At 35.5% G+C, this 25,332-nt stretch overlaps 1 protein-coding gene across 1 annotated transcript in view; it reads right to left on the bottom strand.

Moving 5' to 3' along the window:
* Positions 1-25,332, bottom strand: part of LOC140168579 (ankyrin repeat and BTB/POZ domain-containing protein 2-like) — a 70,249-nt gene that overhangs the window by 28,565 nt on the left and 16,352 nt on the right. The window contains 1 exon segment of the mRNA XM_072191980.1: positions 1,904-2,094. Coding sequence (XP_072048081.1) covers positions 1,904-1,991 — 88 coding nt within the window. The 5' untranslated portion in view covers positions 1,992-2,094.

Below are 25,332 nucleotides of genomic sequence, written 5' to 3'. Positions count from 1 at the left end.
AGCAGCCACCTCACCACTATGTTTTACCTTCCAACAGGTCTGGGTGGGATGGGATGACCAGTGGCGTAAAGTCATAGGGAAGCTATAGGGGCACATGCCCTTCAAAGTGAAAATCCTGAAAACAAAGTGCCCCCTCAATGAGGCTCAGGTCAATCAAATGGCTAAAGCTACATCACTGTTGCATTTACTTTTTCTAAAAATCTTGTGTAACTTTAGTAAATCTATCACCAATACTACAAATATGTCCATTATACAGATGACTGCACACCAACTAGCAATGCAGTTGTTTTATTGGCTAGTCCCAAAAACAATCATCAAGTTACGATAAAAGGATTTTATGCCACAGGCACCATAAAATACTTGCGACTGATAGACTACCAATAATAGGGGATGATATACGATGAATTCAGAATAATGGATGTGATATACGCATATACACACGATACATGCGCATTTATGCTGGGTATGTCCTGCAGCAGTCTGGTTCTTGAAATTTTAGTAACATATTTTATGTCCACTGACTACAAATGGGCTGGAAAGTTAGCCAATTATGTGATGTGAAACAAACAACCTTTCATTGCCAGTAAAGCTTATTTTAAGAAAGGATATATCAAGCTTGCAAATTTGTATCCAAGTTTGGATGAAGATAGGGTCACAATATTGCAAATTGCACCATATGACCTATATTATAACGCCAACAAGTTTTTTGAGAATAGTTCAAATAACCCCTGGGCGGGCCCCCTTTAGCTATGCCCCAGAAAGCACATATATTTCTTGATATGACTATTCACTGAAGCACGCTTTTGACATGTAATAATTAGACGACTTGTTAGCCCCCACAAAATCATGTAAACAGGACAATAGTGTATTGTCATGTCGGTATCACAAACACCAAACACAGAATCAATCACTTATGCAAGAATACCAAATGATTACATTTTCATCGTATCAATTGATTTCTATCAATATATTGATTAATTGGTGATGGCTATGAACCCTGCAAAAGAACAAAGTCATTAATTTGCTTTGATTTATGGGGTTCAATGTTCTAGCTGTGTAAAGGAGAAGAGACAAATAAACAGAGCAAACAAACAAACAAACAAAACAAATAACATCAAGACAAAATGAAAATCTAAATCAATATTACGAACTTTGAAGATTCGGCATCGCAGCACCATTTAGTGCATCAGATTCAGATCCAAATTCATTTTCATTAATTTATCAAAGTTGACGCATCTTCTGAACATCCAGTCAATGACCTACCTAATTCTTTGTGATTACGAGTATTAGTTGCTACCAAGCGTTGTTGCGACAGTTTTGTCATGTTGAATAGTGTGCCATTGGTCTTCATCTTCTTTTTATGAGGAGATGGCGGAGGAGATTCCTCATGTGTAGAAACCTCTTATATACATACAAACAAACAGACAAACAACAAGACAAACATGAACACATGAACACAAAAAGACATACAAGCTTACCTGATAAATATATGGATACACATTTATACCATTTACAGTTTTAATTTTCAGGTTTTTGTTTTAGTGCTATCATTAAGGGCTTTTGATTTGATTTGCTTGATTTGCTGGATAACCCAAGACAGTGGCGTAGTGTGGGTCATCCGATTGGGGGGGGGCACCGACCATAATTGGGGGAGCACCGGGTCTGATTGGGGGGGCACAAGCCATTTTTTGCAATTTTCCTATGGGATTAGGGTTAGGATTAGGATTATGATTAGCAATAGGCTTATGGTTAGGATTAGCTTATGCAAATTTACATGAAGGATCTACCCCATTTTGTACCAGACCCTAAACAGACATACAACATATACATACACACATAAACAAACAATGCAAATAAGTGACTAAACAAATGAACAAACAAACATTCAATTGATGTAACCTACCTAATTCGGCAAGACTACCCACACAAGTTGCCAGCATACTCTGTTCCATTGTTTTTGTGATATCGTTTAATGTACCGTTGGTTTTCATTTTTTGATATGGTTTGAGTTGCCTCTTGCGTTCTTCATCCTGTTGTGCTCATTGCCTCTGCTACATGATGACGGTGTGGGTGATGACGGTAAAGATACTGCTCCTAAAAAGAAAGAGAAATGAAATGGAAACAATTTTTAGATGACTATTCAAGCATTTGAAACCGAAGATTGTTTAACATGTTATTGCATTTTGTTGTTTCAAAAGGATATCATGCAACTTGTGATGTCCCTTCTGTGAGTCCTCTGAGTGCGGAATATGCAGCATTTAACAAGGGTGAAAATAAGAGAGCTTGAACCAGGGGCCACTTTGGCAAAAAAGTTGGTGAACCAGGGGCGACTTAGTGCAGCAATGGCTTCCCATTATAACAATGCTGCCCTCACAATGTCCATACAATACAAAGAGACAGTTTATAGTACTATGGCATTTGCTAGTTCGTCCCTACGAGAAAATATAATATAAATATTTATAATTAGGCATATAATTCACAATGTGCAAACAATTTTAATTGTGTGAAATCCACTTTTACAGTAGCTGTTAAAATTGTGTACTTCTGTGCTTTGATCTACCTGTGAAAATTTCAAATGCAAACATATTGCACTTTGCAGAACAGAATGGTTTTTTTTTAAATGTTTGATTATTCTGGATAATTCTGTAGAATAAACATTGTTTTTGGTGCCGTTATCCTCCCAAGAAAAATTGAGATTGGTTCAGTAGTTGTGTGCTTTCTTTTTAAATCTACGACCATGACAGCTTAGAAGTTATCCCTAGGTGCATTAGGGTCGTGGTAAATTCATGTGTTGCTGGTTGTGGTAATGGTCGGGGTAAATGGTCAGATAATCAGTCGAGTTAGCGAAAATATTTTATGTATTTTATCACGTATCGTTAAATTTTTTAAACTCCAGTAACAATTCAGGTCTGAACATTTATGCTTCTATAATGCCAAAATTGAAGTCATGTGAAATTGTTGACCTTTGCCATGTTCTGTACAATCCAACATAATCCCATGTGTCTGTCTACTCACATCACATGATAAGCAATTATTAAACATATTCACATGTTGCATAAACAATCTTTTCGTCTATTTATACAACTTACAACGCCTATCTTATCAAAACATGATCAAAATAATAACCACAAACAAATCTATTTAATTTAAGAATTAGTTTGGATAAAGTCAATTCAATGACATCTGAGTATCTGCAGATAATATCAATGATGGGAAGTTGTTAGCACATTATTAAGCTTCAACTTCCTCTCTATCATATCTGTGGTCATATAAATAAGCATCTATCATTATAATCTATCTAGCCAATACCCCCACTCTGTAATTAGCTCTGACCCCACAATTAATCCCTTCGTTAATCACCGATCATAAGCAATTATTGTTGCATCCATCAAGTTCATGTCAACCTGTTAAACAATCAATTCAGCCCTTGACTTTTATCCAAAAATTGGCTTTTCCAATCCCAAAATAGTTCCAATGTGTCCCTGCTGTTATATCCAATGTACAAGTGACCAATGTTGGCTTATCGAGGTCAAAACGTGCAAAATGAATCGATGTCTGAATTGGATGTTTGTTCGTATTTGTAGTTTTTCTGTCCATTGAAATTTGCTCAAAGTTTGCATATTTGGAAAGGCAAATAATCTTCTGTCTCAACCATGTCAAACATAATGAGCTACAGACGGTCTACCCTGGAATGTATTGCCCGTTCATGTCCGTTTCTCAATCAAAGTACCCTAATTCTATTTGAACAAGCTACATGAAATGTCTCAACCTCTAAATGTCTCTAAAGCTGACAGATTTTGCAACTTGCAATGTCATTTGCTTTAGTCTTTACTCGTATCTCACCCTGGTAAGGTGGCATATTTAACACGCAAGTCAACTTAAACTTTTCCTTTTGCTTCATATTTAATTATTTCATTTGAGTGACTTTGGGAGGTAAGGCTGGTGGCAGGAATTGGAAAAAGGTATAAGCGGAAACATGCGGTCTGCAGGAACAACTTTCACTTCAACAAATACTAAATTTTCTACATCAAATTTTCCACAATTTTGAAACTTAAACCTTGAAAAAATTTTAACAAGCTGTAGCACAGCTATCATTGCATAATACTTAGTAGCGTTAAAGTGCAAAATAAGATCAAGGTAAATGATTCATTTGTGCAACAAAATCCAGTTGCATTTCTTTATTTCACATTTTTGTCACTAGCTGACTATAGAATCTCAAACATGCTCATGGATGAACCAGGACTCTTTGTCTTAAAAATCTCAATGTGTTTACAACTTCCGCATTTAAAGAATCATAGCCCTTTGAACAAGATGGGTGCCCTAACCCAGTGCCTAACCTATGCCTAAACCTTAATTTAACCCTTTTTGGACCCTTCAGGCCAATGTTCCTGAAAATTCTACTAAAACATGCTGAATTGGACTTGATAGATTTTTCAAATAGTTTCCCGATGCAGAAAACATTTAAAATAATTAAAAAAATTGCTATCTCAACATCAACTGTAGATATGCTTATAAATTGATCATGTCGCACATTCCTGACGTCAACTTTGTGTCAATATCTTAATCTTAGTCTGGTAATAATAACGTCACCCCAACCAATCTTTCAATCTCTTTTCCCCTCCACCACCACTGCCATAAACCATCTGTTCCCCCTTCTCCAAACCGTACCGACTCGATGTGAGATGAGAGGTGTCGTTCACTACAGCAGCCACAGAGTCTATGCTGACTTTCTCAATTCTGTCCATTTTAATTACAACCCCTCGGATGTAGGAGATAGGAAGTGCTTGCTTAAAAACTTAAGCAATGATGAAGACTTTGTGCACTGACCCTTTTTGTTGCATTTTGATTATTTATAGAACATTATTTTTCTCAAATATGACCCATATGTTTCAGTCTCTGTTATTTATACATGCATAAAAATTGAGATTTTCAAACCATTTTGATTTTTACCCTTACATCGTTTTGTCCATACCTAATTTTTGGGTATAGTGCATCTGTCCTATCTGTAATAGCTGCCAGGAGCCACATGTATACAATATAGAATACAGAAACTGTCAAATGTCTATCAGGGCAGCTATAGCTATTGCATAGAAATATACTTCCTGACACTACGTTGACAATTTAAAGCCATTTCATGGTCTACAACAGCCCTGTTGTGATGTGAATTACAAAATTGACATAATAATTTTGCTATAGTGCCCAATATTACTTTTAAGTTGCAGTGGCATAGATTTCTTTTTGACATAGGGGGGTGGGCTGGAAAAAATTCTTTAAGTATAGTGAATCCAGCACCTTTTGGCGACCAAATATTAAGTTTATTGCATAAATGTGCATGAAGCGCCAGAAAAAATTATAGCTTCTATTTTAGTCTATTATCTCATGTACATATTGTATTTTTGTCGTTTTATATTACTCTTTTATTATGCATTTGGCACCTAGAGGCCCCTTTGTGAACATGCGTGCGCTTTTTATAAATATCTCATTAATTATTATATCTAAATCTTTATGTGTATTTTGAGGTTACCATGGGTACCCACAAATCTCGATCTCAGTTTGGTCTCAAAATGAGGCCATTGACATTACGCCAAACCCAGTCCCTATCCATCTTGTTTCTTATGGTGCCATGAGTCCTTTTATTGTGTCACCTTGTTTCTATATCCCAATAAACAGTTCAGTAATCCGGGATGGATCAACACAAATCCTGTCTCATCCCACTACACCACTTGTCACCTTCTGTTCCAGTTTGTCACCCAAAAAACAATTGTTGGAAACTTGAACTTCACATCAAAGGTTTAAACAACTGTTTAATAGACCTGTTTTTAATCATTTGGCAATGTCTTCCATGTCCTCAAATTGAATGTTATAGATACACCCAGTGTCAATTAATTCAGGGTCTATGATCAGATGATTCAATCAATAGTTTAAAAGTATGACAACATTTTGAATGGCTTTTGAACACATGTTATCCTGGCTGTTTGTGATGTCAACAATCAACATAACAGCAAAATTTATAAACATTCACAACATGGCAAAATGTGTTTTTAGTGTCCGTTTATTTAGCAAATCATTTTTCGTTACCTATTCCTAATAATATTCTGTCTCCACCTACCATTCCTTTCCTGGAAAAATGCTGAACATTGCTAGATTTCTGAAAGAAACGATCTTCTGATTGCTTTGGTTATTTTAATAAAAGGTTTTTTCTTGCTTTTTTCTGAAACAATTTGCAGATATAAATAAATGCAAGTTGCCAGTTTGTCTGTAAACAAACATTTAATAACCTATTTTTTTGCTCAACTCTTATAACAGCGAGCTAGCTGTCAACAGATGCATTTTGTGATTATATAAAAATGCATTTTTTTTCTGGCCATCCTGAATTGGTTTACCCTTGTGCTACCAAAGATAACAATTTGGTACATCTTCTGGTATATTTTCCTGTATTAGATATAAATGTATATCTTTTCCTGTGCTTTCTGTTGCTTTCACTATCTTATTGCGGTGTGTGTCAATCGATTTAATCAGTTTGCTGGTGAGCCTGATTGGATCAAATTGTGTCACATATTGCATACAAATTCAATTGGATGTAATCAGAGATTTATTGAGGACAAGGCCAGTCCAACATTTATTAAATTAAACTTCAACAATCCATGAAATACCGGGGTATGTACAGCTGTAGTTCTTAAAATCTCAGCTAAAAATGATACATTGTATTCTGAATAGTAAAAAGAAAACAAAAACGATGTTCAGTTTATATATGCATTTCAAAGTGAATTTAGAAAGTGCTTTGTTTGGTTTTATTTTGTTTGTTTGTTTCTTTCTTTTGGTTTGCCTTCATAATTACAGATGATTACCTCCCATACCACTATATACCTATCAATAATTGAGATATTTTCATGTCATTTGCTGAACTTAAGCCAAGTCCCCCCCCCCCATTCCTAAATATCTGCATGCCTTGGGTAAGCTGTAAATGCTGGTAAAAGTTAAGTGCAAGCACTGATCTGAAAACTTTCTGCCTTTAGTTCATACACAACATGCCACTGCTGCTGCTTTCTCCAATAAGGTTTGAAAAAGTGAATTTATGAATCTTTTAAAAACTTCCAATTGCTTAAGTAGATAATGGGTCAAGGGTTTGGTTAGCCATGCATGCATCTTTAAGGGTCCTTAAGAGCAGCCAAATCTTCCTAGCAAAGTTCCTTGTCATTCATAATGCTTCATGGGTGCTGGTTGCTTAGAAACAGCATTTTTATCAGCTTTCCAGCATCTTCATTGGCTATGCTCTCTTTATTTAGTATTTGCATGGTATCATTTGGTTTTTGTCTGTCACACCGGAAGGATGGTTTTTTGTTTTGTGTTCTCTGGTGTATTTTCACACAATGATATGATCAGGGTTTTACTTTACAAACTAAGTAGTACTGTTGTGGGTCTACTATAGATTGCTTCAATGGTGATGACTATTGGCTCTGCTTTAGTAATTGTTTAGAGTAAAAGCAGACACAGCACAACATGCAGATCTACAGCGTATCATCGATAGCTGGACTTTGCATAGTGGAAGATGTTTCTGAATGGGCAAGTACTTTTTAATTCAACTAATTTAGTTATGAGTAGATTCAATTTGATTCAATACTGATTATAAATGAAGTAAATTGTCTAGTTTTTCAGAGGAGTAAGCCTAAGATCTCTTATTGTCGAGTGTAGATGGAAAAAGTGCTCGGTTATCTTGAGCATTATAATTCTCCAGTATCCGATAGGGAAGTATTTTGAGAGTTGGGTAAATTGCTTCTATACTCGGAAAAATATGGGTGATATGCTTATAAACGCAATTGTAGGCCCTGTTCTATCATCAGTCGAACTTGGAATGAATGTAAAAAGTATGATTATGGAAAAAATATGGCTGATATGTTAATGCATACAATTGTAGACCCTGTTATATCTTTTATTTGGAACTTGGAATAAATAAAAAAAATTAATAAGCAATTAAGTATGTTGTTTTTGAACTTGTTTGAATTGAGCATGGAAAAACATGGCTGGTATGTTTATAAATACAATTGTAGGCCCTGATCTGTTTGTTGGAACTGGTAACAATCACCCTGGACAAGTTACATTCAACAGGTCATTTGTCATTGTAGAAGTAAAAAACAACAAAACAACTAGGCCTATATAGTCTAGTGGATATATCCCACTGGTGTTGTTGCTCTTTGCTGTCTGTTTTTTGTGTTTTGTTTCAGAGCCGGTATGAGCTGGAATGCTGGATGGGATGTATACTAACATTGATTTTGATGTTGACTTTTGGGGACATCGAGAGTGTTGAATTAAAACCATCAGTTCTGAAGTGACAAACATTTATATGCATCAGCTAGACTACCCTACAAAGTTGATCAGCTGTGGGGAGAGACTCCTGCAGCCCACTTCTGTGTGACTGTGAGAACATTAAATAGACAAATTGCACATACCGGTTGCAAATTGCAAATATGCATGAGGATGATGATTGGGCAAAAAATGATCATGCGAATATATTGAATTATCAATAGCAAACAAATTAGATACATGGCCATACAGTATTACAGACATCAAGTGTTATCATCATGTGTAAATGTAACTGAACTTTGGTACCAATGTGATGGGAACATGCTTATATGTGTGTGGAGGTGGAACATCATGATTGACATTTGCGATCATATAAACTCGGATGTTGATGTTAACAGAGCAAAAACTACTCTTTGAAGGTGTCCATACAATAATGGTGTGGAGGGGGAATGCTGTGATTGACATTGGGATCATAAACTTTATGTTGATATTAACAGCGCAAAAGCTACTTGTCCAAGCTGTTCCTTAAATTGGAGGAAATTCTATAGGAATCGAAAATGAAACAAAATATGGGGATGGAGACTATTACAGACAATGACACAAAATTGCTGAAATAAATTGCATAAATCGGAAGTGGACCATCAGTAAAGTGACTTGGATTTAATCATCAAGAAAATATAATAGGTATCAGAATTCAAACAAAATGTCTATATGATTTAAATGAAGGTATTGCATGTACTGTAATGTATTTTTTAAATTTTGTTTAATTATCTGGATATAAGTGCAGCTACAATTAGTCTAGATATACTTTGTGTAATACACATACAAATCATAGTTACTTAAATTAGGTTAATGTAACAAATGGTCATTAGTATTATATAACAATATGACATATATTTAAATTGGTTAAAAATTGCATACTGCTTTATGACTGGATGTTTATATGTTAGCGTTATTCCTGTTACATGCACTAGATCTTGACAAGAATCACTATCTTCTCAAATTGTTTATTTATTTTTGTCAGTCACCCACCTTGTTATGACTACATGTATTGTAACTCTTTAATCTCTGCATGCTTTTAATTTAAATTTGGTTAAGTTTGTATTACCTGATCCATGGTTCTGTTTGTTTAATCATACCTTTTATTTCATTAATTTACTAGTAATAAAATGTTCTTGTCATATTGCCGTTGTGTCTGGGAGAAGATAACAATTTAATATATCCCCGAAAATATCTTTCTCATTTAAAAGTGCTGATAGCCTGTTTCAATATTCCTGTAGGTGTTTATAGTTATCCAGAGAAGTTGTTTGATTCTCCAGTAAGAAATGTGAATCCAATTGGAAGGAAAATGCATTTTAGATTTTGAGATTCTTTCAAAGTTAAGAACAGCTTTAAATTGTTAGCCTTTTTAGTGAACAAAGAGTAGAATAGTCTCAATCACCAATATACTAAAAGGCAACAAAAATCATAGTGTTCAATGCAGATTGGTTCAATGATTCTCAGTCAAATTGGGTTGGGAGTCATTCTATTTTCTTAGGGTGTTTGGGTAAATAGCACTTGGTAAAGTAATTATATGTCCCAATGATTTCAGAATTTATTCAAATCAATGGAATGGATTTCCATTCAAGCAAGAATGACAAACAACTGTGTTAAATTCAAAGTATTAATTAGTAAGAGTTAATTTGATGCAGTAAGTTATCGAAGGTCTGAGTGCAAAATATTTAAGCTCACTGATCTACATTTTGTAATGACGGTATTCGCGGTAATCAAAATGAATTAGTATTACTAGTATTATTTTTCAAAATGAGGGGGAAAAGTAATTCAAGAATACTGTATTTTATACATTCACTGAGTTGTTGGTTGCTGCATGCATATTATCCATAGTCTCTAAAGCAACATGAAAATATAGGCATTGAGCGACCTTGGCGAATTACCATATTTGAATTTTTCATGTTACACCATAACAAATAGGTCCTATGGCGATCGGGCGTTGTGTGGTTGTGATCAATCCAGGTCCGGTCGCACTACAGAGCACACACAGTAAAGTAAAAAAATTTTGAATACTCTTTGTTTTGTTGGAATTGTTTTTAAAAAAAATAACCTAAACAATTGCTGCTGACAGCTTAAAAGCTGTCAGATACCCAGAGTTGCAACTGTGCTCTGATACAGTGCGGCATTCAATCACCAGGTTGACATGGGGTAGAAAGCATGGGGTCATCAGATTCGTACATTCTCAATTTTTCTCCAAAAATATTGTTCAGCAGTTGTTGTTTTTTCCAAGTTTTTGTAGCCCGCTGCTACCGTGATTGTTTTTTCCCGGGGTTTCTCCAAAGTATTGCGTGAATTATTACTGTGCAAGTGATCAGTTTATCAGTTTTGTTTGGTGCAAGTAGTGAGTGAAGTCTAAACAATTCACAACTTAGGGCCTGTACCACAGACCCTTGAGACTGTGCCCGCATATTATATAAAATAATTTTGCCTAGAGCATGGATCCTTTGTTGAGTGAAAAACAAAAACAAAACACCTAGCAACCATGCTCACATCATGAATACAAGTTAAATATGATGTTCACTAACCTGGGGAGGGAGGGAGGGAGGGAGGGGAGGGGTTATAGCAAGCTCATCGAGAGCGATGTGCTTGGGTGGATGATTTGATTATTTTGATCATTTTTCCACCATTTGATTGAATCATTAACAAAAATTTAAATTGGAATTGATAACAAGTCTTTGTTAGTAATGCTTAATAGCTTTGTTTGGTTTATAAAAAGTATAATGCTGAATAACTTTTTTTGATAGTAAGAATTTAAATCTGATATTTGTTGATGCTTAGTTATATATACATTCTTGAGCTAAGATTATTATATATTGGAAGTGAGTAATGGCAATAAAAGCACTTTCGGTGTGGCAGGTGAATGCCTTGTATCAAACTTTGTGTCTCTTTGTCCCATTATCTGTCTATAAGCAATAAGGTTTGAAAAAGTGAATTTATGAATCTTTTAAAAACTTCCAATTGCTTAAGTAGATAATGGGTTAAGGGTTTGGTTAGCCATGCATGCATGGTTAAGGGTCCTTAAGAGCAGCCAAATCTTCCTAGCAAAGTTCCTTGTCATTCATAATGCTTCATGGGTGCTGGTTGCTTAGAAACAGCATTTTATCAGCTTTCCAGCATCTTCATTGGCTATGCTCTCTTTATTTAGTATTTGCATGGTATCATTTGGTTTTTGTCTGTCACACCGGAAGGATGGTTTTTTGTCCCACCCACCCACCCAAATAGGGGGTGAAGTAATGGGAAAATATAAATTTTGTTGTCAGGTGAACAAAATAATATTATGTTGATTTTAATTTGATGGTAATTTGTTTGGAATTATTTGTTAATTGTATATTTAGTTGTATCATGAAATAATCTTCCTTTTGGGAATATATTTCAATGGGTCTATGCTGCAAGTGAAGTAAAAAAGGGTTAGTAAAATGCTGAGTTCCTTTATATCCTGAGGGAGCTCTTTGGTAGAATTGAGGTCCCCTTTTCTACCCGGTGGTGTATATTTAGTTTAAAACATGAGTTCCTTTATATCCTGAGGGAGCTCTTTCGGTAGAATTGAGGTCCCCTTTTCTACCCGGTGGTGTATATGTTTGGTTTGAAAGCAGAGTTCCTTTATATCCTGAGGGAACTCTTTGGTAGAATTGAGGTCCCCTTTTCTACCCGGTGGTGTATATGTTTGGTTTGAAAGCAGAGTTCCTTTATATCCTGAGGGAACTCTTTGGTAGAATTGAGGTCCCCTTTTCTACCTGTGGTGTGTATATTTAGTTTATAAGCAGAGTTCCTTTATATCCTGAGGGAGCTCTTTGGTAGAATTGAGGTCCCCTTTTCTACCCGGTGGTGTATATGTTTGGTTTGAAAGCAGAGCTCTTTTATATCCTGAGGGAACTCTTTGGTAGAATTGAGGTCCCCTTTTCTACCTGTGGTGTATATTTAGTTTATAAGCAGAGTTCCTTTATATCCTGAGGGAGCTCTTTGGTAGAATTGAGGTCCCCTTTTCTACCCGGTGGTGTATATGTTTGGTTTGAAAGCAGAGTTCTTTTATATCCTGAGGGAACTCTTTGGTAGAATTGAGGTCCCCTTTTCTACCCGTGGTGTATATTTAGTTTATAAGCAGAGTTCCTTTTTATCCTGAGGGAACTCTTTGGTAGAATTGAGGTCCCCTTTTCTACCCGTGATGAAAAATTTGTTTGCATAACCTTTTTATTTTAGCAAATAGTTTATTTGAAATTGTGGAGTATAGTATAAAAGGAAGATACTGATATTGATAATGATGATTAATGAGATAATTGTTATGAGGTAGTAGTAAGATTGGTACATTTTGTTGTAATTATTATAAAACAAAAACATTAGTGGCAGCAAGGAAGAGTAAGGATCTGGGTAGGATGGTTTGATTATTTTGATCATTTTTCCACCATTTGATTGAATCATTAACAAAAATTTAAATTGGAATTGATAACAAGTCTTTGTTAGTAATGCTTAATAGCTTTGTTTGGTTTATAAAAGTATAATGCTGAATAACTTTTTTTGATAGTAAGAATTTAAATCTGATATTTGTTGATGCTTAGTTATATATACATTCTTGAGCTAAGATTATTATATATTGGAAGTGAGTAATGGCAATAAAAGCACTTTCGGTGTGGCAGGTGAATGCCTTGTATCAAACTTTGTGTCTCTTTGTCCCATTATCTGTCTATAAGCAATTGTCAGTTTAATGCAAAATGCTACCGCCAGACTTCGGTCTTACATATAATAACATTAATAAGAACATAAGTACAATAAGAACGACCTGCTGACTCCAGCATTCAACATTGATTTCCATGTTTACACACTCTCTTCTATTAGTGTGGACACTTGAAAGGTTTTTATACAATCTCAAATTAATGGCATTATTGTATTATTGTAATGGCATTAGCTTGTTTAAATAACATTTAATATCCCCAGGTAAGCCTCTGTTTAAATTCTGTCAAAGTTATAATGTTCTCTTTCGATGCGGGTCAAAGGTAACAGTGAATGGACCATGTGTGTAAGCACAGATTCTGCATTGAGAGAAAGCTTCATCTCCAAGCCAGGAACACATACATGAAAAAATTCAAACTCTTTCAACCCCGGGTTTCAACTTGCTTTTCACAAAATGTTGAAATGTACCTCAAAGTTTAATGACATATAGATGCAATGTATGAAGATAATCAGCTCACACCTCAAACCAAGTCTCAAGCCCAATTTATACTAGTACTTAAATTTGCAGATGCTATTTTGACGGGCAGCATTTGGTGTGAAAATGGCAATTACACACTCAAGTACGCCAAGTAATAAGTAATATATCATGACGAATGCTACTGTGAAAAAATCTGGTCTGTAATCTATAGTATGAATCGGGCTTAAGAATTAAAAAAAAATAATGGTATGGCTAGTCAGTATAGGGCTGAAAAGGGATTAAAATGAGAGATCTAAAAGCTTCATTTTAATTGTTATGTCATTTAACCAATCAGGAGCTCTGTAAGAAACACAGAGGTGCCAGATGATTATATCATATCATTTAACCAATCAGGAGCTCTGTAAGAAACACAGAGGTGCCAGATGATTATATCATATCATTTAACCAATCAGGAGCTCTGTAAGAAACACAGAGGTGCCAGATGATTATATCATGTCATTAACCAATCAGGAGCTCTGTAAGAAAATAAACAACCTGTTCTGAAGTTGATTAAAAGTTTATACCCTCTGCTACAAAACCAGTCCTTCTACACCGATCAAAACCTGTCAAATCGCCTCTATATAATCTAACTCAACTTCTGTATTATTGTGGTCTTTTTGTGTGTGTTTTGCCAATGTCAAAACTAAGTACCTATTGTTGTCAGTTTGTAAATAAAGCACCAAAGAAATGTCTGTTTCCATGGAGACTTGAAATGGAGCGTGGAGAATTTTGGACTATTTTTGTTTCATTCTTTTCAACAAATTGAAATCATTTGTGGGTGTTGAGCTTGTATTTGTGTTTACTTTTCATATTTGGTGGGCAGGGAGGAGGTGAAGCACGGTTCAGGCATGACCAAAACACTTTTGATCATAAATAAAATTGAAACGCAGCAGCCCGCACCTGCATTAAATGACATTTTATAACTTTATTTATTTGGCTCTTTTAATTCCATTTTTCATAATACCACACTCAATTGGGCTCAAGTGGGCTGATGGGGTTACAAAATTATATTGTAACATCAATTATATTTTTATTACACTGAATGTGTGGGTTTGTTTGTTTCTTTGTTTGTTTGTGTGTTTTCAGGTTTTTGGTCTATTTTTATTTTCTAATTTATTGTGAAGGCAAGTTGTGCTCTATTCCACCTCAATAAAAGGTGCATTGAAAAGCAGTCAAAATATCATGATAAATTTGAAATAGGTTTGAATGTCATACTTGAAATGTCAACTTTCACAAATTGTATGGTCATTCATGTAAAGTGAAAATGTCACCATACATTCAGCATAATGTCCTTAATGAACTCAAGTTTTGACCAATGAAAATTATTTTGACTTGTGACATGAATTTGCAATCCTAGAATTCAAGCAACTTTGATCTTGGGGAATAATTAGGAGTGAAACAGTATATATGAGAAACCATAAGTCAAAACTGTATCACAATTCACAGAGATGCTACTAGTGTCAAACTATCTGAAAATGCCTGAAAAAAATCATGAAATTTACCTTTTCCTTTCCTTTTGCACAAGATAGACAAGAAAAATTTCAGAAATTTACTGAAAATTAGTCTCGCTGACTTTTGTGTGTGTATGACAGCAGGTAAATATGCAAGATGCACTGGTATACCAGGGATGATAAAACAGCATAGCAGTTGAGGTGTGCAAAAGCATACAATTAGTTTCCATAAAAGGCGAGTAAGAAGGCGTCTGCGTCGGTCCTTGAGACATCCCAAGAAGGTGTACTTTTCATCTATCAGCCTCGGGCTTGGGAGGTAGTACAAACTGATCCATGCCTTGCCAAGACCCGGGTCCAAGATCATCTTTCTACAATAACTCTGCCATTGCCTCCATGCCTATTGTCTCCTACTTATGTTTGTTTTCTTAAAGAGCGAAATTGAAAACAAGTACAATCACTATTTGTTTTATTGTCTAAGATAAAGAATGGTTAGATGTAGTGGGGTATAAGCCATCAAAAGCTTACCGTTTACCATGTATACAAGGAGATGGTGTTGTGGCATGCCTTTTCATGTTTGATCAACTAGCTCCGTGTCGGCTTTATTCAAAAGAGCCGTGCCGTCCACTTTTTGTGTCACTGAACTTTGAGAAGGGGGAAGGGAGACAACTGGAATACAAAATGTTTCTTGAAGCATGCATGGTGGTGTGAGACACTGTACTCCTATTGAATTTGTTCAATCAAAAGCCACGCCAAGCTCAACAGATCCAATAGATTCTGTGTGTGTCCTATTCAAAAGGGACTGGGCCCCTATGTTGTGCACCTATAATACTATATCAGTGAACCCCAAAGAGTGGGAGTGATACAAAATGAAGCGTGGGTATGTTGAAATTCTCATGGGAAAAAACTGATGTTTTGTGTAGGGTGGTACATTATATGGGTAAATGAAATTCTATTCAATCATAAAGCTAACACATAAAAGGGTAGCTCTTGGAAGTAACAAATATTCCATGTTTCACATACGTGACATTATTATCCACTTAAAAGATGAGTTTTCATCCAATTCCCTGATCCAATTTACAAAGATGGATTGTTGCCAGTATTGGACCAGGGTATATTGGAGATGTAATACAGAAATAGATAGTATTCCATGACTTGACCTATCACATTCACAGCCCACACACCACACAGAGGGAGAAGATGCAATGTGATGAAATGTAAATGATGTACTGCAAAAAAGATATATCACGATATTGCGGCGGCGATGTGGAGTCTGCATCGCCTTTTAGGTCATTCCGCCAACCGTGATTTTCCATCAGCCAATCACAAGCATACACAGATAAGATATTGCAAGAGAGAGCAAAAAAGTTAACCAAACTCTCATCGATGAAGTAAATTCCACTGCGCGATGAATATTTTCACTGCGGAGATCGTAAAAACTTAGCTCAGATGTCATCACGGCCACAATGTGGAGTCTGAATTAGGCTTAAGTATCTTCATTTTTTGCTCTCAGAAAACTGGGATCTCAGATGCTCATCTGTTCGGACACCATTTTGTTTATCCCAATAGTTCATCAAAATGACCTCTGAAAAAAGTACAAACTTATTTATGCTATTTTATGCTATGCTTTTTAAATGAACATTATTATTCAATATAAATGGGACTGCAAATAACACCATTTGACTTATAGTCCGAGTCACATCAGGTTATATTCATGATAATCTGTTATCTGTGTTATTTATTATCATTGGTGTATGGGCCTCATTCCATGATTTCTTCTCCATCTGTGAAGCTTACAAAAAGATTTCTTCAATTTCACACATCATTTCTATATCAGTGTATATGGCATCGATGCAACATGACACCCTGCCTCATGAAATTCAAGTTGAATTCTAATCTGCACAAACTCTCACAAAAACTATCTATTGAATTTCTCTTTTTAAAAACCTGGTAATGATCGAGGGAAGCTATCAACACCAAAAACACATAGAAATCAGACACCCTTTGGGGACTGAAGTTGCTATTTCCGACTATAGAACAAAACGCAAAAATATCAAGATTGTGTTACTTTCGGTCAAAAGTGCCCTTGGCCATATTATGCCAACTGTCAGGGTTTTAATGTTTGATCCTATTTTCAACAAGTTCGCTTCCTGATTCTTAATGTTCTGTAACTTTCGAGAAAATCAGTTAGTTCAAGAAAACTGTACCCAAAATACCAGTCATCTAGCTCTCAAGAGCCACTGAAGCAATACCAGACATGTTTCTCCTCATTTTTGTTGTCTAATCCATTTGATAGCGATCTAATCCATTTGATAGCGATTTGAAATAATTTTTGGTCATCAAAGGGTTAAAATTTGTGCAATTTTCAAGTCCATCACCCCTACATTTTCAGAAGGGGTTAATATAATCTTCGTCTTATGTAAGCTATCATCAGATTCATATGTTGAAGCTTTATATTCATGAAAATATGGTTGGACAAGCGCAAAGAAGGCAATTGTTCACTCATCAGAGCGCTATGACACAAGCCTCTTATTTACACAATTGCTATATATTCCACTGTCAGCTGAGGGGATCTCTCATCAGGAGTGTGTGAGATATAAACTTCTTATTTACTTTAAAAACAAAAACTACCAAAAATTGACAATTTTGTTTCTTTAATTTGTCAGCCTGACATCAATACTTCTTTGCATAGTTCTAGCAGATCTCTTTTGAACTTGAAGATGGTTCTAGGACACTGAGAACAAGTCATGGGTTTGAGGCTATTTTCAGGGGCTTAACTACATAATTTCCTAGCATCATTATATTGCAATTGCGGTTAACTTTAATATACTGAGATTTACAAATATTTTTAAGCTAGACTTCATGAAAGCATGTATATGCTTCAAAATATGTTTCAATCCTGAGAAATATTAATGCTTGTGCGATTCTTTTCACCACAACCATGGCCATAAGACAAGTTGGTCCCTTCCCTACTGCGATCCTAAACAAAAATGCCTCAAAACATAGACACCAAAGGACTAAAAGATCTCTCCATGACACAAAATATATCACCCAAAGCGTGCATCCTAAATTGCATCACAACAGCGGGTTAATGGTCATTACTGTAATACGACACTAACTGTGTACACCGTCATCTTTTGTCTTACGGCTAAATCAAATAACGACGCACCTGAACACCTCATTAATTGCTGCTAAATCATCTGTTTCTGTCATGTTGAATTTGTGCGACACAATGAGGGCGCCAGGAGTCAAAGCACCTGTGTGACATTACATGTGATGTGTATGTTTTTAATTTAATGTGGGGTACAATTGTAATGATGGGGATGTGGGGTTGGCGATACACAATAATATACCAACCTTCTAAGCTCTTCTAGTTCCTTCATGGTATCTTTCTTCAAAATGTTTTCCACTTATTCAAGTTATTTCAAAATTTTCCTAGAAAAACATCTTTTTCAAATAAAAATGATGTCTTTATGTAAGGCATGATTCCTGGTGTTGTAGGACCACCACAGAAGGCCAAATGGGCTATGTATACACCACATCCAAAGTTTTCACACTCTATGAATGTATTTAATGCATATTTATATATATCGTAATTTCATAAAACAACAGCATGCTTGCTGCGTTGTTGTAAAAGTCCTCGATAATCTAACCAAACTCTCCAGGATCTATGGTTGAACAGCCAAAGTCAAAATTGGTCAAATTTATCATTTGTTTCTTCTGCCAAGTATCAACTGTTTTCCCATGAAAAGTGGTTCATATTGTCAGTACCAATAAAAAGTGTAAAAAAACTTTCCCCAACCTCAACTTCCATCCCCCTCCCAGAAGTCAAATGGAGTGTCCCTAAGTAATGCCAAGTGAACACCAACAAAATTTCCCGGCAATGCAGGGTTTATTTTAATTTAAAATTCCTTTAATTAAGAATAATCTTAAAAAATTAATATTTCTATCAGTTGATATCACTACATGTTCTTAATTAGTAGACAGATTAATTATATCCACCTAACTGATGTCATCAGGGACTAGCCACTTATCACCTTGCCTGACCGACCAGTCCCTAAAGGGGTAACCTGTACATAATACAGGAAGGAAAGCTTAAATCCCCCTTCTTAGATTGTTAGGGTTCAATGGGCAGCGGAAACCAAGGGCTAGCTCAGTTTTGATTTTAATTAAGATTTGTACAAATTGAATCTTTCCTCACAAACAAAAAATAGAATAACAACATTTTCATCACAAAAATTAACAACAAAAGCCTAACCTGCTGTAATTTCCCAATTGAAGTTTGCAAGTAAACAACTTCAATGTGGCAATTAATTCAGTTTCGTTGATGGTTGTTCATCAATTTTCAGTCTAATCCATAGAGATTAGGCCCAAAGAGTACCAACTCAGAATTGCCCAGTGCATACACTAAGTGCGTATATTACTTGAAAATCACAGACATGTGGTATATTTCTGTTGGTTCCAAGTAGTACTTGAAAGTGTCACTGCCCACTTACCATTAGTTTATGTATTCCGAATTTATTTAAAAAAAATACCGTACAATTTTGAATGTACTAGTTTTTTATAATAAGCCTACAATGCCACATTCTGATTGTGTCCCCACAAAGACATTTTAAAAGCAAATGACAACACAATTTAACTTCTAATAATAGTCTGTACAAATCCAATCTTTGTCATCTTGGGGAAACTGAAGCTCAAATACGGCAATATCTACAATCCCTCAAAATTAGGATTAATATTACTTTGCAGATTTCCCTTTCCGCTTTTTTTAGTTTAAATAAATGCGTTTTAATATTTATTTTCTGCTGGTGGTTTCTTTGCTTTGTATAATATGACTGTTATAAAATAAAAACCATTTTAAAAGTAACAAAAATATTGAGCTAATATTTATTACAAGAATAAGTGACCAAAAATAATTGGTGTTTATGCTTCTTTATAATGCATTTGCCATATCTGATCTGATCATTTTCCAATCATCAGAGAAAAGTCATGTATGGCTTCTTTTAATTCAATCACAATACATAGCAAGTTTCTGTTGCCCATGCTTTCCATTTTAAAAGGAATTGTTGTTGATGAGGCAAATGGCATAGAACATAATGTATAACATTTTCATGCAAATGTTCTTCATGGTCTCCCTTAGGTTATACCAGATGATCCATAGTAATACACACCACTTCCCTTCTCACCATGCGCTTCCTGAATCCACTGTGAATCTCTTATTTATTTTATTGTCCATAATGTTTTAATTGTGTCATTCAAGTAATTATCACCACTGATCATTATTTTTCCTGGGTTTAAAAGTGGAAGTGTACCCAGGAAATGGTAACTGTGTAAAATAGACCCTGGGGTCTATGGTGACAGCAGATTCTTGACAACATCCCTATCTTGGTGGTGACAATCCAATTCCAGGCAACAATGACAACACAATATGATGTGTCCCTGCTGATCCAAAATGGCTGGAAATGTTAAATGGTCAAGACAACCAATGGTGTATGGTCACTTCTTGTTGGATGTCCAGTGGGATGACCGGCTGTCAGTCAATGTCAAGATAAGATGATCAACTGAAGGAAACAGGCCAGCAATAATTACTCACCCCTATATCATTGTGTATGCTTCATTGTTTCAAACACAAACACTGTAAATTATTAGCAGAACTTTGATAAACTTGAGGCCCACTTGGTTTAAAGGGAATTCAATCAAACCTTTCAGCCCCTTCACAAACTTTTTTTGTCATTGGGCTTTTATTTAAAAAATCACACCACAAACACACAATTCGAAAATACTGGAACAAATACACACAAATCATCGAAACTCATAAAATATCAATCAACACACACATTTACATTCCACAAACCCATTTCAAATGATCATGCTACCAAACTTGGACTGATTGTAAGTAACTTTTTGATCAGTACAGTTATTATCAGAAAGCTTAATATGATAAATACTCACCGGTGTGTCCAGGATCTTTTCCTGCGGGGGGCTCAGCCCCTCTTTCAGATTTATGTGGGGGGCTTGATGGCTAAAATCGCCAAAAAACGGCTGATTTTACATGATTTTTAACAAAGTGCGGGGGGCTTCACCACCCAAAGCTCCCCCCCCTGGACACGCCACTGATACTAGACTTGTATCCTTCACACCCTAAAACATAGGTTGCATAGAGTAGGTCTACTCTGCTCGGTCTAATTCTGCTGAAAGTTGAAAACATTTAAAAAATATTCACATCCAAAATGATATGCATTTCCTGAATATGCATGTTTTTGTGCACATGTGTTCAAGTCTTTAAAATATCATCATGAAAATTTGGACAGTGCCAAACAATGTATTTCACATCATGCGGGCACGAAAATCCTAGGATATATAAATACAAGTACATCCAAACAGAACAAATGTGCTATCCATGCAAAAGCTTTATGTAAACTTGTCAAAACTTCCCACGGTTCATAGACATCATTTTACTTTCAAAGACCTAGTTATTAAATATGGGGTGAAAAGGTAAGAAAATGACATGTGATTTTGTAAATTTGATTTTATAACCACCAAAGATCACTTCTTAGGTCCTACTTAGCAGACATTCCTCAATTCTGTCACCATTCATCATCATCAATAGGTATTTGAACAAAATATGACTCAAAAACAAGCCTATTATCTCAAAATAAGAATTTAAAGGGACTTTGTAGGAGCCTTTGAAAATGACCATTTGACTAACTTGGGTTAAACAAACACAGATGTAGACTTGTCATTATTTCAGATACCATTTAGACCTGGGTCAATCATTTATTTCTTCAAATGGATTAAAAGATTTCCTTCTCTTTTACCAGCACCACGCTGACTTAGCTATCCAGGTATACAGCCATTCAATGACTTGCCAATGACCTTAAAATTCCTGTCCCAAGTTAGTTGGCCCTTTTATTGTAAGCATTTTGTTTACCATGCTTTTTACTCTGAAGCCGTGTTCAGACGGGCTTAGGGGTAAGTTTGTGTTAAGCTAACACGAAGCTACCTCTGAGGTAGCTTCGTGTTAGCGACCGTCTGAACAAGTATCGTGTTAACTACCTCGAAGCTTAACACGGAAGATTTACCACAGAGAAATCTCTGTGGTAGCGCGCTAACACGAAGCGATCGTTCCGTGTTAGTGCCCGTATGAACAAGATTCTGGGGTAAGCTTGACCTTATGGATACAACACTTACAATTTCGCAGTATTTTAAATTTCTTTAGCATAAATTCACAATAATTTATCTCTGTTTCTCACCGAGAATGAACATGATGAAAGAAGCACCACAAAAACGTAAACAAAAAACAAACCAAAAAAACCAAAAAACCTAACAAAACAAAACATTAAACTGGTCAAAAGAAGAAACGGAAGAGCTGATATTAGTGTCTTGAAAGACAAAGAAATTGAGTGGAGAAGAAAATAACAGCTAAAAAACACGTGTAGGACATAATTGCCCTGAAACTAAGAGACATCGGCTTCCACAGTGTACTTGCAGTATAGCAAACGGCCCTAAAATAAAACTTCCAGGAAATTCCTATATTTACCACGAAGTAAAGACCGAGCCGTGCAGCTAACACGGAGTGCTTAGAGTTAAAGACCACGAGGAAGGACCGTGTGGACAAGTGTCCGTGTTAAGTCATGACCTTGCACTACCTCCGAATTACGGTAACACGGTTGTAAGCTCCGTGTGATCATGCCTTGAATCGGACTCTGAATTCACTGTACCTTGTACTTGAACATTATAATTGGAATTTGTACATTCCAATTTAATGACATGAATCAAAATGTATTCATAATTAATCACCATATCGTCCACATGTCTTCCTTATTTGTCACATTATGTTCCTGATGCATGACCAAGGCACTTGTAATAATTCTGTTACTATTTTGATATTTTCACACAAAATTAATTAAACAAACACAGGTATTTTAACAAACTGTTTTAAGAAAACGGATAGGCCTAACAACATTTGCAGTTTTTTTTTTTTGTGGGACATGAGACCACATCAGACATATTTCGAATTGCATTCTGAATATGAAGAGTGGCCTGAAGATATCAAATAATTTTGATTTTTTAATTCGCCATATAATACAGATTTTATGCCAAATTATTTTAAAATTATTTTTATTTTTGATATTTGGCAGTCTTCGAAGCAAACTTTATCAATCTAACGATATGTAGCTGGGATAAAAGCCAACCATCATATATCATTGGCCTTTCGTATTGAAGACATAGGCCTATATTTTTCCCCAAAAATTTTGGTTAAGCCAATAATGGAGGGTTTATCACACACACAATAATTTGTCTTGTGAAGTTGATTTGATTCATAGCTTCGTGTTAGCGACCGTCTGAACAAGTATCGTGTTAACTACCTCGAAGCTTAACACGGAAGATTTACCACAGAGAAATCTCTGTGGTAGCGCCGCTAACACGAAGCGATCGCTCCGTGTTAGTGCCCGTATGAACAAGATTCTGGGGTAAGCTTGACCTTATGGATACAACACTTACAATTTCGCAGTATTTTAAATTTCTTTAGCATAAATTCACAATAATTTATCTCTGTTTCTCACCGAGAATGAACATGATGAAAGAAGCACCACAAAAACGTAAACAAAAAACAAACCAAAAAACCAAAAACCTAACAAAACAAAACATTAAACTGGTCAAAAGAAGAAACGGAAGAGCTGATATTAGTGTCTTGAAAGACAAAGAAATTGAGTGGAGAAGAAAATAACAGCTAAAAAACACGTGTAGGACATAATTGCCCTGAAACTAAGAGACATCGGCTTCCACAGTGTACTTGCAGTATAGCAAACGGCCCTAAAACTTCCAGGAAATTCCTATATTTACCACGAAGTAAAGACCGAGCCGTGCAGCTAACACGGAGTGCTTAGAGTTAAAGACCACGAGGAAGGACCGTGTGGACAAGTATCCGTGTTAAGTCATGACCTTGCACTACCTCCGAATTACGGTAACACGGTTGTAAGCTCCCGTGTGATCATGCCTTGAATCGGACTCTGAATTCACTGTACCTTGTACTTGAACATTATAATTGGAATTTGTACATTCCAATTTAATGACATGAATCAAAATGTATTCATAATTAATCACCATATCGTCCACATGTCTTCCTTATTTGTCACATTATGTTCCTGATGCATGACCAAGGCACTTGTAATAATTCTGTTACTATTTTTGATATTTTCACACAAAATTAATTAAACAAACACAGGTATTTTAACAAACTGTTTTAAGAAAACGGATAGGCCTAACAACATTTGCAGTTTTTTTTTGGGACATGAGACCACATCAGACATATTTCGAATTGCATTCTGAATATGAAGAGTGGCCTGAAGATATCAAATAATTTTGATTTTTTTAATTCGCCATATAATACAGATTTTATGCCAAATTATTTTTAAAAATTATTTTTATTTTTGATATTTGGCAGTCTTCGAAGCAAACTTTATCAATCTAACGATATGTAGCTGGGATAAAAGCCAACCATCATATATCATTGGCCTTTCGTATTGAAGACATAGGCCTATATTTTTCCCCAAAAATTTTGGTTAAGCCAATAATGGAGGGTTTATCACACACACAATAATTTGTCTTGTGAAGTTGATTTGATTCATAGCTTCTGACTGTAGGGCCTACCATATATAGTTGCTGGTTTCTTCATTTATTTGATATAGGCCTACATGTTCATTTTATTTTCTAGCAATGTTGGTATCTTTGGTTTACATGATGTTCACCCGTAACTTGCCAAGACATGTCTGCAAAAAGTAACAAAATGATACATCAAATATTTCAAATATAACCAATTTGCCCGATATTGAATAATTTTTTGTTCGTTTATCACCATCATGTCAATTGCAATTCATGTTTCGCTGATTCAAATGACAACTACTAATTCATTATGAGCAAGCCAAGCAATCATTGCTGCATGATTTCAGCAATTCACATAGTTTAATCAACCAGAAGAGAGTTCCATTTATCTGACGCTATTTACTGACTAAACCTTGGATTCATTCATGAACTAGACAACAATAATCATATGGTACTGTAAACATGAACATGCCAGTCTTTTGAGCCAATTAGACTTAAGACGGGTAGGATGGCAGTGGGGTTTTCCAGTTTTCATCATTTAACTAAAAACAGTGCAGTGTATTTCATAATATTGATAGTAATACATTGATATCACAGGAAAATTGTCAAGGAAGGCAATAATCATATAATTCTATTATCCACATGTCTTGCAGTTCTTGAGTGAAAGCCAATAACATCAAAGTTTTCAGTATTTTCTCCCTCCAGAGAAAAATCATGCACATGGGGTGGAAATGATGCCCCTTA

This window comes from Amphiura filiformis, chromosome 13 (assembly GCF_039555335.1).
Source record: "Amphiura filiformis chromosome 13, Afil_fr2py, whole genome shotgun sequence".
NCBI classification, from domain to species: domain Eukaryota; kingdom Metazoa; phylum Echinodermata; class Ophiuroidea; order Amphilepidida; family Amphiuridae; genus Amphiura; species Amphiura filiformis.
Note: the sequence above shows the minus strand (reverse complement) of the source record. Positions and strands in the feature narration are given on the sequence as shown.